This window comes from Drosophila obscura, unplaced genomic scaffold (assembly GCF_018151105.1).
Source record: "Drosophila obscura isolate BZ-5 IFL unplaced genomic scaffold, ASM1815110v1 contig_1, whole genome shotgun sequence".
Lineage (NCBI taxonomy): Eukaryota > Metazoa > Arthropoda > Insecta > Diptera > Drosophilidae > Drosophila > Drosophila obscura.
The window spans coordinates 345,377-363,627 of NW_024542679.1; the positions used below are offsets into that span (position 1 = coordinate 345,377).

Sequence of the window (18,251 nt, forward strand, 5' to 3'; positions counted from 1 at the left end):
CTAATCAGCATAAGTCCTTGCCAGGCGCACAAATGCTGCCCACGACCACGACTCGGTGGGAGGACAAAAAGTGATTTATTTCAAAAATTCTTCTTCTTCTGCTGCTCGTTTACCTGTAGCTACTTTTGGGTGGGTGAGTCGCAGGAGGGTTCGGGTTCAGATGGTGGCAGGATGACTCTGCCACGACCACTGGCAACCACTGACAATATAGAACATAATTATAATCATTGCGGCCATGGTCTCAATTGTAATTATAAGTAGGAAACTAAGCCATCTCCCCGCTCCCACCACCCACAGTGGCTGTGGCAATGCCCGCGAGGCTGAACGCTCGAAATTTTACATAGAACAACGCGCACGGGGCGGCAATTTCCATCATGCCCAAGCCCAAGCCCCAGCCCCAGCCGAGGGATGCGTGTAAAGGGAATGTCTCATGTTCATGTCGTCTTCAATTAAAAGTTTGTACAAATTGCCAGCAATTTGAGCGCGACTCGGTTAATTGCTGGAAGGGTATCATACGGAAGGGACGTACTGGCCGTGAAGCTGATGCCAACGAAGTTGAACAAGCGAACTTTTCAGGCAGCATGCAAATTGATTGTTATTAAAAAACTCATAAAAAATCAAATCATTGTGAATAATAACAAATTGCCTGGGCACACGCAGAGAGGGGGGAGGACGGCACACTTGAAATTTGCATACGAGTTTTGGCCGCCGATTTTGTTGCATATTCCCCGACTTACAGCGTGTAACAAACTAACAAAACATGAAAATCAAAAATCATATTTTAAACCAAAATAATTGAAGTATCACATAGGCAGTGTGTACTCGTATATTTATACAAATAAATACTCAGTACACATAAAAATATATGCTCTATATAGAGTGAGTGAGTGAACGGGTGGGGGAGGGGGAGTGGAAGCGGGAGCGTCAGAGTGGTTGATCCAACCAAACGAGATGTGCGTATATAAACACAAGTATAACCAATCAAAAATCCAATTAAAATTGAGGAAAATTCGATTTGCATGTAAAATATGGGGGGAAAAAAGCAGAAGAGAAGAGAAAAGATGAGATGAGAAGACGAGAAACGAAAAGCGACGAGCACTCGCATCGGGGGGAAAACATAAAAAATATTTGCTATATGTGAAATTGAAAAGCCCGAAAAAAGGGCAGCCCGACACCGAGAACAGAGCTCTGTTAGCATTGGATTGATGTGTGCTCGAGAGAAAGGGATCTGGCAGTGACTGCCACTGCCACAGCAGCAGCCGAAGCCACAGCCAAAACCCGTGCCACTGCCGCCAAAAAAAACAAAAAAGAAACAAAAACAGAAAAGCATGCGGCAAAAAATGCAAATAATAAAATAAAACAAATTTTGTTACCTATAAACGTGCGGCATTTACACACGGCAAATATTATTCCGGCAGGCGTGTATAGTGCTGCAGATTGGGTGGCTCTTGCCACAAATAAGAAACGGAAGCTGGCTGCTGAGAGCAAAAACACAAATCGATTTAGCCGTGGGGGAGTTCCACACACTTAAACATCATTTAATAACTTATTATTATAATTTCTAATATCTTTTCTCTCCCTCTCTCTCTCATTCTAGGTAAGTGTTATCTACCATATATCTATTCCGGTCAGATCTAGTAATAAGCTCGCAGTAAGTCTATCGTTTAATAAATATAAATAGAACAACCAAATGTTTCATAAGTTACGCTTTTACTTCTGCAACGTTCACTCTTTCACTCCTAAGAATTTCCTCCTCTCAGTGTTGATCCTTTCTTTGCTGTTTCTGCATTTGTGTTAGCTCCGTTTGAGATGCTTTTTTATGGGGTGTATTATGCGGCTGATTTGTGTGCATTTGACACTTTGCATTTTTCCCTAAATTCCCTTGGAATTGAGTTTGTCGAAAAAGGCAATTTTCGAACTATTAAACACTCTATTATGGGGCGAGACTCGGTCGATTTAATTAGTTTATTATTTGCATTATTGAGAGTGTTATTTGTGTGTGTGTGTGTGTGTGTGTGCGTATGAATGCGTAGTCGAAATTTTCTAATAATTATTATTTATTTGGTGTTAATCATTTTAGCGACGGCGATTTTTAGCTCGCTTACAATTTTAATTGCGTATTTTTGTGCAATCTCTGTGCGGCGGCTGAGTGTTAATTAATTTTGCGCCTGTAACGATGTCAGTTGCAGTTTCCATTGACTGTGAACTCAGAGAAGGGAGAGCGAGGATCGTCGCCTTTTAATTAGACTTCAGTTTCCAATTAAATAATGCTTTTGCATTAATTAAATTTCCATTTTTGCGCTCTCATTGCTTGCTCCCCTCTATCCTGTCAACCCCATCCCAGCCCCCGCGTTGCATGTAATTTGTACAAAATTAATTAGAAATGTTTCCCTCACCCACCGGAGGGCGAAGAAATCAAATCAGAACAGAACAGAACTGAACTGAACAGAACTGTCGTGCACCAAGAAAAATAACTCGAGGTAAATAAATAATTGAATTCATTAGGCAAATGAAAAACTCTGTCACGAAGTCTGGCGACAGATAAATATAAATAGAAAGCGAGGGCCAAAGACTGTGGAAAGGACTAAGGAACCGTAACCATACTCGTATTGACCTAAATCCAAGGGATAAACCCTCGGACAGGCGCCTGCCAGGACTGTTAAAAATGTAAAGACAAATAGATAAAATACCTGTCACCCTGCCCCTGCCCCTGCCCCTGCCTCTGCCTCTGCCCTGCGTCACGCCCTTCTCAAGTTCGCTGCTCTTTTACGGCTGCTCATTAGTGACGAAAATCGAAGAACCCGACTAAAAACTAACAACGATAATAGCACACACTACGCACACTCGTACATACATATGTCCTCGTATCTCTCCCATCGTACTCGTAGTACCTACGTTGGTAGCTTCATCAAAGGCAGAACAGGATATCAAGGATATACATACATACATAGGGGTACATATGTGATGGAGGAGATGTAGGAAAAAAATACGAAAAATAACAATGGCCACGACAAGGAAGCAAACAATGCGACAGAAATAATACATCGACAGAGACATGGAAAGAGCGGGAAAGACAGGAAGCCCGAGGAGGCCACCACACTCATAGTCACACTCCCACTCGCACACTGTGGCCACATTAAAGGTGTGCTGTGGTTATTTTTTTGTTAGTTTCGTAGATATCGCATCATGTTAACAAAAGCAGAGCCACAGGGATGGGTTGGAGGCTACAGGGTGGAAAGGAAAGCAAAGGAAGGGGGCGTTTGCTCAGCTGGGAGGTGTTACATAAATCGATTCGATGCCATGCGAGTATATTGAGCTGAGAGCGAGCGTAATCATTGAGAGGAAATGTCATCTACGGAAGTGGATGTTGAAGCTTGGAATATGTATCTCATTAAGTTGTGATACCCGCTTGATTGATGTTATCCAATTATCTGGCATAGCTGGAACCCGAACCGCAGCAGCAACCACCGCAGCAGCACATCCCACATCAAGCCCAGGGCAAAATCTGTCCAAGTGGGGAGTGCTCGTGCTCGTATTCCACCACTAAATTGCATTGCATAGTTATAAGCTGAAATTAACCAGAAACAAAACAGCCCAAAAAGAGCATTAAGCCAGAGGGAGGAGAGGCTCCCAGGCAGAGGCTCCTCGCTACACGCTTAATTATGCAGCAAATTAGGCCCGAGACGGGCACCAAGGGTGCAGTGCAGAAGGTAGAGTCGGTGTCTGTATGCCGAGATGATGAAACGAAATTTTGCATTATGCATGGAAAATATGCAGTGCCAGCAGGCCAAACTCGGCGAGGCTCCATGCTCCATTACACGTCAACCAAGACGACAACGACAACGGCAACGACGAACTTGGCCACCTATGCACCACCCAGAGCAAGTCAGGCCAGCTGCAAGCTGCTCTCTCCTCTCTCTCTCTCTCTCTCTCTGGCTCTCTCAGAGGGTAGACTTTATTATTAAATCCGAAAACTTAAACGCATGTGGAGGAGAAGCAGCAGGCGAGCCAAGCAAAGCAGAGTCCTCTCTGCCTGGCAGCTCTCCAGAGTGCACTCAGTGCACAGTGAGTTATTAACACGCTTTGCCACATTTGCTGCCGAGCTAATGTGGCTTGGTTTAGTGGCTACCCCGGCAGTTCTCCTCTGTCTACTCTGCCTACTCTGTCTCTTTCTGCATGTTTCGGGGGCCATGCTCCTGTGCCTGTCATTATGCTAAACTAAACGGCAGGCAGTGCTAGAATTTGCACCCGCAACCAGGTGGCCTTCTGCCTGCATGCCCCATGCCACCATGTGCCCAGCCCCAAAACCCCTTTTTGCACGTGCTCTTGCCAGGTATAACGGCAACATTTCCGTTGCAGCTTCCGCTGCTGCGAGCGCTTTATAATTATTTCGCCTGGCGGGCCTTCAGTGGATGGCATATGCTGCCTGTTGCCAGGATTGTCAGAACATGTACGTGTTGCACGTTGCAAGTGTGCGGGGCGGGGTGCCTTGTGGTGGGGTGAGGGTGGGGTTAAAGTGGAAGACGGCGGGAGTTATAAGCTTCATTAAGCATATGTACAGCACGTTGTAAGCTCTCTCTCTGTCTCTATATGTACGAGTATCTGTGTGTCTGGCTGTGTGTGTGTGTTGCATTTAAGCATATATTTAGCAAAAGGATTTGTCATTAACGCTAAAACTTCTACACACACACACACATGAATAGATGGATAATTAAATGAGGGCTAATGCAAATTTTAATTGCTGCCAACTCAAGTTCAAAGTATAAGCAGATACTTCTGCTACGAGTACGAGTGCGAGTACCAGCATCTTCCCTACATATGTGCTAAGTCTGCTTTGGGTTTTCCCCATTTTAAAGCCACTTCTGGCTGACATTTCTATTAAAAGCCATCAAGCCATGGTCGCCTCAAATTGCTTTGACCTTTGTACACCAGATGCGACTTTCCGTACTCCCTCCCTCGGCACGAACCCGCACATAACTCTCTGGAAGGCGACTGGAAGGGGGCGAAAAAATTCTTCCACACGCACATTAAGTCACGTTTTCGCACCATTAACCCATAAAGAACGAGACTCCGAGCAGGAAGGAGCGCGGCAGCGTTACTGACGGGGGAAAACTGAGCCAAGAAGCAGCAGCAGAAGATTTACAAATATTGAACTTTTTCTGCTTCGGGATGCTGGCTCCTGGCTGCTGGCTGCTGGCTTTCGAGTCGTAAAGCAGTCACAAGCATATTTTATAGATTTTAATATGCGCGCTACATAGCACACCCCCCACCACCACATCCAGCATCACCCCCACAAGGCCAGCAGCACCCATGATTTCTGCCTTTTAAATTCACGCCGAAAAGTAGGCAAGGCTTTCTTCTCGGCTGATTTTTTTTTTGCACCCTTGTCAGATACCTCCGCGTTTCGTTTAGTGACTTTTCTCCACGCCCCCCTATCCGACTGGTGCCGCGCCCCCTGACAGGGTGTCAACGTGACTCCTGTGTGGTGTGGCATGTGCGACTAAAAAATCCACTTGATAAGGGTTTATCAACGCGACACAGTAACTTAGTGATTTACTCGTGTGTGCGCCGAGTTTTTTTTTTTGGTTTTCTAATTTTGAAAATTGAAAAAGTGACTTTTGCTTTCCCGACTCCAGAGATGCTGTCGCTTCCGGGTGCCCCTGGGGCTTAGGCTGGGCTATGGAAATGTAATTGAAACTGGCTTACGAGCGGATCATTGGGGACTCAAAGATCTTTATTTATATCCGCCATCTGATTCGTTGCCTCTGCAGCTTCAACTATCTTTAACTGTCATCATCATTGACTGCACTCTCAGCCACTCCCTCTACTGGCCCGACTATCACTTCAATCTGCCAACTCAAAAAGTTGCCAACAAATTCTTGTGGCTCTCAACGGTCACCTCTTACACCCATATCCCATATAGACGCTTTCAATCCTCCCACACATACAGAAAGAAAGCCAAAAAATGTTGTGCCAAAAAGCGCTTTTCATCTTATGAAATCATTTTTGGCTTTCAAGGATTTCTGAGCGCACACACAAAGAAGCAACCAGGAGGAGAACGGCCGAAAGATACACCTGCATAAGCGGGCCAGAGTTTCCAATGCTATTTAAAATAAATAACAGCATACACACACACACACACACACACACAGTGAGAGAGGGAGAGGGAGATGGAGAGAGGAGAGAAAAGCAAATAAATTGGTTTCGTAACCGCAAAAGCCAAACGAGCTCGGAGATGGAGAATGGGGAATGGAGAAGAGCACTCACTCTCTCACATCCATCCATTCAATTCAATCAGACATCAAGCATATACAATTTTCACTCGCAACACAAGAATTATACAATCAATGGCTTGCCAGAGAGCAGACTATCCTCAGCTCAGCTCAGAACCGCACCACACCGCCACACCACCTGAGCTGCACCAGCTCTCCTGCCGCCCCGGTATCTGGCTGGAAAGGAAATAAAATGCGGCAGGCACGTTGCAACACTATTACTTATTTCGTCGGGCACACAGACAGGCAGAGGCAGAGGCACATGCACAGGCAGTGGCACAGACGACAAGGACGACGTCTGACTGAAATGAACTACGTTTGTTTGTGATTGTGTGGCCGTGCCTGTGCCTGTGCCCAGGTGAAAGCAGGGCGGGATCAGAGCTGGGCCGTGGTGGGTTGGCAGTCTAAAAATGCAATAATCTTTCAGCGCCGTCGTCGTCAGCGTTTAAACGTGACTTTTAAGCATGATGTTGTAATATTTTAACCTGACTAAGAAAGAAGGAATGTAAGGGGAGAGCCACAGAGCCACAGGACGAGGGTTGCTCCTCCATTGTGTGTATGGCTGCAAAATTGTTACAAATGCCCCCAGCGTGCATTTTATGGCCAGTGCGATAAATAAAATGTTGCAACAAACACGAGCACACACACACACACACACACTCACTGCCAGATAGAAAGAGAGAGAGAGAGGGTAGAAATATGTGCAAATAATATGGGAGCAGGCCCCTGGCCAAAAGGTACGTAGTAGTAGTAGTCCTACGGTCTTCCGTTCCTGCTCCTCTCCTCCTAGCTGGCAGGCAGTCAGACAAACAATAACATAAATTTCGTTAGCTATTTTATTTTGTGCCCCCTACTCGCTCTCCCTCTCTCTATCTCTATCTCTGTGGCAAGTAATTGTGCAATATGTTTTAGAGGATGGCTGGCAGGAATGGAGTAATAGCTGCAGCCTTGACCAGAATGTGAAGCGGGGCAGTGGTAGTGGGAGTGCAAGTTGCTAAGTAGTGGGAGTCAAGCGAAGAAGATCGGGAGAGCCTTGAAGGAGACTTCCTTTAAATTCTGGACTATTTCTCGTGTTCACGGGTTAAAGGTCCGTTAAGCTGCTAAATGTTTTGCCTACTTTGTCTGTCATTACAATTACTGTTGGCCATTCTTCTTCAGCTACGAACACGGACCGGTTCTCTCCTTCATCTCGTTCTGGGCTTCTCTGCTGTGTTCTCTGTTCTATGCGTAATTGTAATTGCAAAGGCTTCGAGGGTCTCTTACTTTCCCTTCCCCTCCCTTTATTGCCACTCTTTTTTGCTTTACCCTTCCCCGACATTCCGTTTCGTTTCCATTCCACCTCCTCTCTGCTATCTGTCTTGGACGGAAGCTTAGACAAGTTTGCTGCTAAGCCAGCATAAGACCCGCAAGCATTTCATATACCCAGAACGGAACGGAAAAGGCAACAAACTACACAACTTGCTGGTGTATTTGTGTACTCGTATCTGTGTGTTGTTCTCTCTCTCTGTTTCTGTTGTTATCGTTGTGGTTGTGTTTGTCTTAGTTAAATTCCGTAAAGCGTAACGGGGCAAACGAGGCTGAGCCAGGGACTGCATTGAGTGTGGCTTAAGTGTTCATCGACTCAACCGCAGCAGAAACTCTTCCTCTCTCTCTCTCTCTCTCTCTCTCTACACTGTCGAGCTCTCTATCAACCCTGCCCCACCCAGCTGTCAATAGTCTCCGGTCTGCTGCAAGTTCAATTAATTGCGCGCAACGAACAAACAAACAACAGCAACAGCAGCAGCAACAGCAACGACGAGGAGGGGCAACCACAAAAATTAAATTAAAGTAGAGCGCACATTGTCTTCCCTCTCGCACTCGTCTGGCCTCACTCTCTCTCTCTCTCCCTACCCATTCTTTCGTGTAAATGAGCGATGTGCATGGAGAGAGTGCTAAACCCCTTTTGTTTGCTTGTGTGAGTGACTGTGGTGTACAAGTATTTATATAGGTATGTATATGTATATCCGTTTGGGGCTAGATGAAGACGTATGGTTATTGTGATGACTTGGAAAATTGATAAATATTGCAAAACACACACAGACACATACACACACGCACACCCGTGCACAGATATACTCGAAGGAGAGAGAAAATATAATTTAATTAAAATGTTTCATGTAAGACATGTTTATTGAACCATTTTCTTTCAAAACTTCCCAAAGCAATTTGATTGACGGACTTGACTTGGTTGTTGTTCTTTTTGTTGTTGTTGTTGTTGTTGTTGCACAACATCTCTTTCTCTTAATGGTGCTGTTGCACCCTACCTATTTTCCTCTCCTCTCTCATTGAAGTTGTTTGTTTTTGCTTTTATTGCTTTTATTTGTTTATTTGAGACATCAGCTGCTGTCAAGGTGTTGAAGAGTGTTCCACGCCCCAGGTTCTGCATTGATTTGTTGCCTTGATAGAGTGTGTGGTTGTGTTCGTGTGTGTGTGTGTGTGATGGAATGTGCGTGTGGAAAGGACTCGAGCAGCGGTTGTTGGTTTTGCACGGGTTGAGCTTGAGCCGGACAATATTTTTCAATTAGCAAGGCATTCAATCAGATGGAAAGAATCTATGATTGAGAGCCTTGTGTATCAGATCTTGCCAATATATTTGAAGCTTTCACCAAATTTCCCCAAAATCGTTAGATATTTTCTGATATTAAAATTTTGGCAAAGAAATTCGGCAAATTTTTGAAAATTCATAAATCATCAAATAGGATATACTCGTATTTCTGTGGATTGTTCTTACTTTATAAACACTAAATCGTAATATCCTGTTCCATTGTTGTGGTAATTATTTGCCTTTGGCAATAGGCCTTGTTGGTATTGCTAACACCTAGATTATTTATTTATACCTTAGCCTTATATCTAATATAATCTAATCACCATTATTTCCGTATTTGTCGTGGTTGTCGTGTATTTTACAATATTACCTACATATATATCGTGCGTACATTATATTACTATATATACCCCCCAAAAACATTATATCAGTTATCAGACTTTGATGCTTTTGAACATCAGCCATGACTTACTCGTACTCTTTACATATTGTCAATTCAAATTCTGTGATTTATCTAACACCCTAGCCTAACCCCCTACACTTCCTCTTTAAACTAATAACATTTTTCTGTTCCTTTTTCCTTTTCCCCCCCTATAAAGTTTTTATATCTCAGTGTTGTTGTTCCTTGATGTTGTGAAAAAACAAAAAAAAAAAACGAATAAAGTGGAAAAAATGCAAGAAAATCTGAAAATTTATGCTAAATGTTGTGCTATATACCCGTATACCTACCACTGCAAAAGATTTGAAGCAAAAAATGGTTTGCAATTCGTTATAGTATGACACGTAAATATTTGTTGTGCGTAATTTTCCCGTTGCTCATTTTCCGTAGTGCAAACAAAGATAAAACCCACAATTAAAACAGTTGAAAAAACACTGATAGACAATTTAATTAATTAACAATAAGCAACAACATTTTCAAAGTAAATATTTCACCATAAAAGCCCACAAATAAGAAAACTTCCAATCAGATGAAAAAAAAAGCAACAGAGATTATAAAAATTTTATTTATTCTTACTTTTTCTCTTTCTTTTTTCTGCTCTTCTCTTTTTTTGCGCAAAAACTTTAACCAACAACAACAACAACAAATACCACAAAATACCATAAATTTGTACACAAATTTAGCAAAAGGCGTGACAAGCTGGAAAATGGCAGCATTCAACTAAAGACAGCAGCCGATCGATACCGCGTTCCAAGAAGATGGTCGATGACAGGGCTAAGAGAGTCTATCCCACAGTAACTAATAAATTAACCAAATGATTAAATAGACCCCAGAGGATATATCAATGAGGAGTAGTTCAATTAGCTGAGCTTTAAAAGCATCAAAGTTTGTTACTGATATCATCGTCGTAAACACCATAGCCACACGATCAGTTACATTAGTTGGTGATACATTTACCCTACATATATAGATCTGCAAGCGTGCCTCAAAAAGACAGAACTTAAACCTCTCAAATCCTTCAGTTCAAACCGGCAATGTGCGGAACTCTAACACGACAACAGGGATAGACAAAACTAATTTAATATTTAAAACTAGAGATACAGAAAAAATACGACAAAAATACAGAGTGGTATACAGAGTTTCTAGAGAAAAAAAAGCAGAATAAAATCCAACAAAAAGTAAGCATATTTATGAATACTCTACAACTAAGATAGCTATTTAATTAGTTTTTAGTATTTAACGATGGTTTATGTACAATGGCCCGATGGCGGCTTGTGGCCCAGCCCAGTCTATTGGCCATTTGGGGCAATCTCCTGCGTGAATGGTATAAAAGCGGCACAGACCATATAAATGCGAGAGCGTTTGCAGGACGGTCTCTGCCTAGAGCTCATAAACTTAAAATTCCGCTTTATCGCGGTAGATGCTCAGTTTTCGCCTTATTATGTATACATACTTCTACGAGCGAGTACAAGGAGTATATGTATATGAAATAAAAAACAAATCTGCACACACATAAAGCGGCAGCCACAAAGAGGACATTCCCCGGGTGACATTTCCCTTTTTCTCTATCCATTCTCTTCTGTTCTCCGCATGCCACCCTCTGCTGTGGTTCTATTCGCTTTCCTTTCTTTAAACATTTCACGGGGTCGGTCGGACGGTGGACACTTTTATGCGTTTGAAATGAAAATGCCATGTGCCATTAACATTATCCCTGACGCGTCACTACTTAAAATAAAAATTTCTATATTTTTTATATGTATATATATACCGGTTATATGTATGTGCATAAAGACAGCTAGGGAGAGGAGAGTACCTTTTGGTCGTGGCTCGCCTTTTATAGCCAATTTCTGGTTACCCACAGACAGTCACTGTGTGCAGCCAATTTCATGTCAAGCTGCAGCAGCAGCACCGAAAAATGATAATCCCGAGGTCATAAAAAGAATTTTTACTTTATATTGACTTTTAGTGTGATAGTCGAGGCAGCTGAAAAAAAAAAAACGTGGAGAAAAGGTGCACATGAAATGTTAATGGCATGTCAAGATTGTCTTTCCAGAGAGCACAGGCGAACAGACAAATTTATTGCCACCTGCAACATGAAATGCAAATGGAAAGATGGCCAGGGCTGATCTTAAAGGGGATGAAATGGATGCCAAGCTCTACGCCTTTTCCATTTCTTATTTTCGCATGCCCTTCTCCTCTTCCCAAGTAAGAGAAAAGTTTATCCTTTTCAATATTAATTAACACTTCAATACCACAATAGCAAGGAGGCAGAGGCAGAAGCCCAAGACAAAGTTTTGCCTTCTTCTTGTTTCCGTTTGGTCTGCCGCTGACTTTTGGCTCCAGCCAAACAAAAACTTTTGTGCCTAAAAATGTGACTATAGAAATGTCTGCCACTGTGCATACCCACAAACAAAGTCACGCTGACACTAATTAACAATTAGGCGCATTTTAGCGGCATTTTCCCCGGCCTCCGTTGCTCCGTTTCTCCATTCCTCGGATCCTTCATTGCTATTTCCATCCGAGAGTCTGTCAGCGACTTGAGCAGGAACTTTGTGAACTACTTACAAGGCTAATAACTAATTTACTTCTGACTTTGGCTAAACTCCATCCTACTTTACCATCATCCTGGGTTCAGCTGGCGCGGTGCCATTTGCAGGGTTTGTCCCCAGCCTATAGTCGAGTTTTACGCTTATTACTCCAGAATTTCAAACTGACAAATAAACACGTCTCTTAAAGTCGGAAAGTCGGAAGGAGACCCAAAGGATTCCCAGCCACAATGGCAACAAAAGCCACCAAGAACCGGCCTTGCACTTTTCGGTGTCAACGTCTTTTGGGTGGGGGCCTGGAAAATGCCTGCCTGCCTGCCTGCCATTCTGACTTATCTCTAGTCATATATAAACGTCAAGTCGTCGACGAGACAGAACGGAATGGAATGGGACGACTCGGGAGACTTTTGACAATTGCCACACAATTGTCGAGCCACGACACCAACTGTTTGCCTCCGTCGACGTTCCCGTTCCCTTTCCCTTTCCCGTCCCCGGCTCCATATCCGGACCGTTCTGGGAGTCATAAAGGAAAAATTTAGCTTATTTGCTGTATAAATACTGACACCTCCGACGCGTCGGCTGTGCAGGGATGGCAGTTTTCCCGTCTGGCAGTCTGTCTGAGTGCCATAAAAATGGGATGTGGCCTGCAGCGACGCTTGGCTGTGACTTTCGACTCTTGACTCTCGACTCTCGACAGGGTCCACATCCAGATGAGATGGGGCAGAACAATTGCCGGTAATATTGATGGTGCAGCAGCTGATGCTGATTCCGGATGATTCAGACCCGACATAAGGCAGCAATCTAGAGGAATCACTTTCATTTCAATGTATATCTGAGAGTAGAGCTGGCTCTCCAGCTCCTTTCCATTTCTATTCTGATATGAGAATCTGTGAGATTTCTACATTAGCCTCGTTACATGTCAAATGAGTGTCACTAATTACATATTAATTAGTTTCCTTTTCCCAGTCACTCCCTCTCCTACTCCAGCTACCAGCCATCCAGGCACATCATCAATCAAACAGAGCAGCGAACATAGACCCGCAGGGAGAGAGTGAAGAGAGAGGAGGGGTCCACTAATAAAATATAGAAAAATGCAAATGAAAAACTACTCAAGTCCAGGGCTCAGACTGTTGCCCTTCACTTAATCAATGTACATAATTCTAATTAAATTTGCATTATGAGCAGCAGGGAAAAACAACAACAGAACAGCAGCAACAGCAGCAGCAGGAGCAGCAGGCTGAGCGCTGGGAAAATAGTATTAAGTATACGGCTTGGTACTCATTTACCCATTTCCTGCCTAAGTAATTACAATTTCAATAATTTATAGGAAAATAAACGTAGTCGAATGCACTGCCCAGGCAAGTCCAGATGAGCAGATACAGAGATACAAAGATACAAACGAGCAGAAGCAGCAGCATCATCAGAAGGAGACGTTGAGCTGATGATTCCTTTATATTTCAATCAATTTTTGCCAAGCAAATATTATTCGAAAACAGCACTCGAGTCCCGCAAAGTTTTGTAATTATAACGAAGAGAGTCGAGAGCTAGGAAATCTCCACAAAATAATTAATAACTTAAACATATTTACATAGCATTCTCAGCTATCTGGTGTAATCAGATTAAGGCCTTTTCAGATATGAATTGGTCGCATTATGGCAGGATCTCAGTTCTCAGCTCTCAGCTGCTTCTCCAAGCTCTGACTAAGCTGTGAAAATTAATGGAGTATTTATTTGTTTGCTTAATGATTTATTAGCTGCAATCAGAGTCCATTCGTCTCGAATGCCAAAAGGGTTTTCAGAGAAGAGTGAAAAGCCATGCCATGGTCTGGGGAATTCCAGAAATGTGAATGTGAGTTGTGGCATCTTCTGCATTTGTACACCTCAATGAACAGAAACTCCTCCACTAACCTGTCCTAATGTATTCAAATGGCTAACCTCTTGGATTCCTTCTATTCTCTCTTCTGTGTGCTCTTCTCGCTTTGGGAGAGAGAACTAATCCTCAGACGCTCATTAGCAACCATTAAATGTCAATTTACATGTCAATTGGCAACAGTGCACAGCAAGCCAGCCAGCCAGCCAGCCAGACAGCCATCTAGCTAGCCAGCCAGTTAGTACAGTAAAAAATGGAATAAGGAACACGAAGGGAATGGGACATGTGCTTTGAGCTTTGACTCTCGCGTTGTCAGCGACTCTCTGTTTAGTTTTTTTTTTGTGTGTGCTTGTCTCCTCTGGCGCCGCTGACTCCACTGACTCCACTGTCTCCACAGTTTTTTGTATAATTTATAGACGCGACTGGCTCTTCCACCTTTGGCTTTCGCTAGGTCTTAAAATACAATTACTTGCCCCCGGGGGAGGGCAAGGCAGGGAGGGGCGGATCAGCCAGAGAGCAACTCAAAGGGAGATAAGCAAAAACATAACATGCAACAATTAGTGGCCTGTCCTTGTCTCCTGCCGTGCCACATACAAAAGTTACCATGTGGTTAACTAATTTAATTTGGTTTTCTTTTTGCCTGTGCCACTCGACTCCGTTCCACAAACTCCCTGCCCAAGCCACCTTTTGACGGCAGCATCAAAGACAACGACACGTTAATGACTTCTTTTGCCTTTGCCTTGGCAACAGACAACGGGGATGTAGACTTGGACGTGGACGTGAATGTGGATGTAGAAGTGGAAGTGCATGTGGACTAAGAGGAGAGCAGGCATGAAAATAAAATCTAAAAATTGCCACACATGGCCGGCAAAGGAATCACGAACAAGGATGGAGACCAGGAGCCACTTAACTTGTCTATATGAGCCTAATGGCCTTTAATATTATTTTCACTGCTCTTTCCTTTAGCTCGGAGACAGAAACAAAAACAAGAACAAGAACAACACTCTAAAGAGCTGAAAAAAAGTGAAACGGCCAAAAGGGAATCACTGAAAGCCCTGTGTGCATTTTATCCCTGCCGGTCGGTGGCTCGGTGGCTCGGTCTGTGTCGTTGTGCCCCCAGGTAATTGTAGAAAATTGCTGCAACGCCAGGCTAAACATTGTGCAAATCCTTTTGTCCTGCTCGGGTCTTCTCTTTTTCTCCTGTTCTTTTCAGTCTACTTGGCTCTATTCCCCATTCCCGTCTCCATTTGCTCGTTCTTTACCCACCACTCCCTCTCTCGCTCTCTTTGGTTTTTTGGCCGCAACTGTTAACAGCCAGTTGAACTATGCCATTTCATATGTACAACAGCAGGCGCCGCAAAGTATGCTGCACTATTTTTACCTTGTCCCAGCTCGCCTGGGAGACCCCTGACCATCGCGTCCCAGCCTCGAACCCTGGAAACCCGGAACCCCCAAACCCACCACCACCACTCTGAGCCAACGTGCTTTACATTTTTATTAAGCCAACCCTTTTCTCCAGCTCCTCTTCGTTTTTGTTGCTTAGCATGCCAGGGGCGTTGTTTGGCTTATTGCACGTGCTCGGAGGTGGGGCGAGAGTGTAAAAGGCCAGAACGGAACCCAAATGCCATTAGGCTTAACCCGGACACAAGACAATTGCCTGCAGGCCATGTGTGCATGCATGGGTCCAACGTGTCGTATTAGTTATTTTCTACTTCGATTGCTTTTGCCACTTTAGCGCGACAGCAGCTGTGCGGCGGGCTCCTTGTCTCGGCCCGTGTGCCAAGTGTTTTGCCAATTATGTGATGCTCAATTTTCGATATGATACGAGAGGATGCCCCCAAACCTCAGATCTCAGACCTCCGACCAGAAGCTTAAATGGTGTTCGGGCTTCCACAGGGTAAGAGAAAGGACTGGCAATCGATTGGGGACAGCTGTCCTCAATATGGGTTCATCTTTCGCACATCCCAGTAGATTAGACTTAAGCGAATCTATTGATCCCTATTCTACTTCCTTTCAACCTCTTTCTAGTCTAGTCTAGTTTAGTCTAAGTACTCGTAGTCAGTAAGTATTCTTAAGCTATGCATTTGTTGATTCCCAGCATACCAACTTTTACCATATCTTTTCCAAGTAGTGGCTAACGTGTTCTATTCCCCCATCAATGTCTATCCTTAACTCCGTAGCCAGCTCGTAATTGTGTGCGTGCCAGTGGCTGTTCTATATATATTTAAACATACCTACCACCTATATACATATATTATACGTATATATCTAGCTAATTGTTACTGTCAATCATTTGACATTTTCGATTCTCGTAAGTTGTAAGTTAAAACAAAAACAAAACAAAAATTGTGCGACAACTTTAACTAAATATCACCCATTTTTGTCTTCTTTTCTTTCCTTTTTATGTAACACTTGTTCGTGCTCTGTATCAAAAAAAAAATATATATATGATTGAAAACGAAAAAAAAAAATAATAATATTTACATCAAAATTGGCAAAATTGGAAAACTGACAATTCTTCTACTTATGATTTCCTGAAAATTCTGTATTACTTTCCTTTCATTTGATTTTATTCGATTCGGTTTGATTTGATCTAAAACCGAAATTTTTTCTTACTTGATGCAACAATTTCCTCAAAAAAAAAAAAAAAAAAAACAATTATGAAAACCATTTGTTCCGCTTTTAAAAATCCAAAATTTATATCCCCGTACCTACCCCGAAACCCTGTTAACCCACATTAATAAATGTTGTAACTGTATTTGCTCTATTGGTGCTCAAAATATCCACCCGAAACACCAACAAAAATCTCTCGTTAACTAAATGTTGTTGCTTTTACTTTTCTTTGGGTATTTTGCGCCTGTTGAAATCTTTGAAATTATCGAAAACACACAATTACATAAATGTGCCTGCCTCGTTCTCGTTACTCGTTACAAAAACAAAAACATACAAAAAATAAATAAAAAATGTACCGAAAAAATTAAATGATATGTGCTACGTAATATGTAACCTTGTTACATTTACATTCTTTAATACGATACACATATATATTAATATATATAAAAAAAAAACCACAATGAAAATTTTATTTTTTTCGGTATTAAATTTTTTGTTATCATTTTAATTTTGTGCGAAAATTGTCTGGCTATGGCTTCTTGATTGAAAACTTATAATTTCCGGAATAAAACAAAAAACAAAAAACAAAAAAAAAACAATCGCACACCCACATTGACACTGCCACATTGCCATTTATCCATTTTGCCGCCTCTTTTGGTGCCTGAACAATCGAAATCAATCAATCAATCCGATTCAATCGATACGATTCAATCCGATCCGAACCGATCGTATCACATAACATTACATGAAACATGAACATGAACCAAAAAATCGAAACTGAAACTGAAACCGAAACCGAACCAAAACCCGAACCCAAAACAGAGCATCTAGATCGCAAGCTCTTCGTTGGCATGCTCAGCAAACAACAGACCGAAGACGATGTTAGACAAATCTTCCACCCGTTCGGCTCTATAGAGGAGTGCACCATATTGCGGGGCCCGGACGGTACGAGCAAAGGTGAGTACAGCCCCCAAAAAAATATTTATTAATACATAAACTACATCTACTATATATCTACTATTGCTATACTTCCTATTTCTTGTTTATTTATTTTTGATACTGTTTATATCAAGTATACGTAACGTGTTCAGCTCGTTATCCGTTGTAATTGCCAGTTTTATTCCATTGATTACCAATTTTGCGATTTTGTTGAACGTTGCGTTTTTGGTATTAGTTTTGATTGTGCGTAGATATCTAGCATTTTACAAATATAAACTGTACCTTTTAGGGATCTGCATATATGTATCAAGCATATCTCATGGCTGCAACTGAGTAGCTCTTTTAGCTTGAGGAGTGAATTCAGTAGTGCAGGGCCCTCTGCCCTGCCAAATGGCTCTACTGATAATGGCCCAGCCATGTTGGCAGCTGTGCAACGAGCCAAATAATCATCACACACATAACCGTAACAATTACAGTGCTCTGGATGGAATGGGGGGACGGGTGTGAGTCCCGAGGTGGCATAAAATAAAAATCGGGTAAACAGTTCAATTAAAGTTGTTTGCTTTTGGCAGCGCTGCTCGTTTCACACGCTCGCCATTTGCATTGTGTCTGTATCTGTGTGAGAGTATTTTTACTTGCAAATGCCACGCATACACATACAGACACAGCGCATAAAAAGGCAGCGACAGAGGGTGACAGAGTGAGGGAGAGAGAGAGTGCGGGAGAAAAGTTTCGTTTGTTTTAATATGCAAGTAACTTTTTTAACAATAACATTCCATTTTATTATGTCAAAAGTTTTGGTTTTACAAACACATAAACACACACTGTATTTGTATCTGTGTATCTGTGTGTTTGTTTGTTTTTTTGTATCTTTTTGTTATATATATTTTTATTTTGCTTACATTTGCAACATTTTTGACTGCCGCCTTTTGTGTCCCTGTATCCCACACCCGCCCATTCCCTGTGCGTGTGTATTTTCATGTTAATGT

The 18,251-nt window shown here is 42.6% G+C and overlaps 1 protein-coding gene across 37 annotated transcripts in view; it reads left to right on the forward strand.

The window, feature by feature from the left end:
• LOC111072361 (CUGBP Elav-like family member 4) overlaps positions 1–18,251 on the forward strand; it is a 285,345-nt gene that overhangs the window by 203,212 nt on the left and 63,882 nt on the right. For 18 of the 37 annotated variants that reach the window (XM_022364156.2, XM_022364159.2, XM_041591597.1 and 15 more), the window contains one exon: positions 17,146–17,280. The exons of the other annotated variants lie outside the window; for them this stretch is intronic. In XM_022364156.2, coding sequence (XP_022219848.2) covers positions 17,146–17,280 — 135 coding nt within the window. The remainder of the gene's footprint in view (positions 1–17,145; positions 17,281–18,251) is intronic. 37 annotated transcript variants of the gene reach the window in all.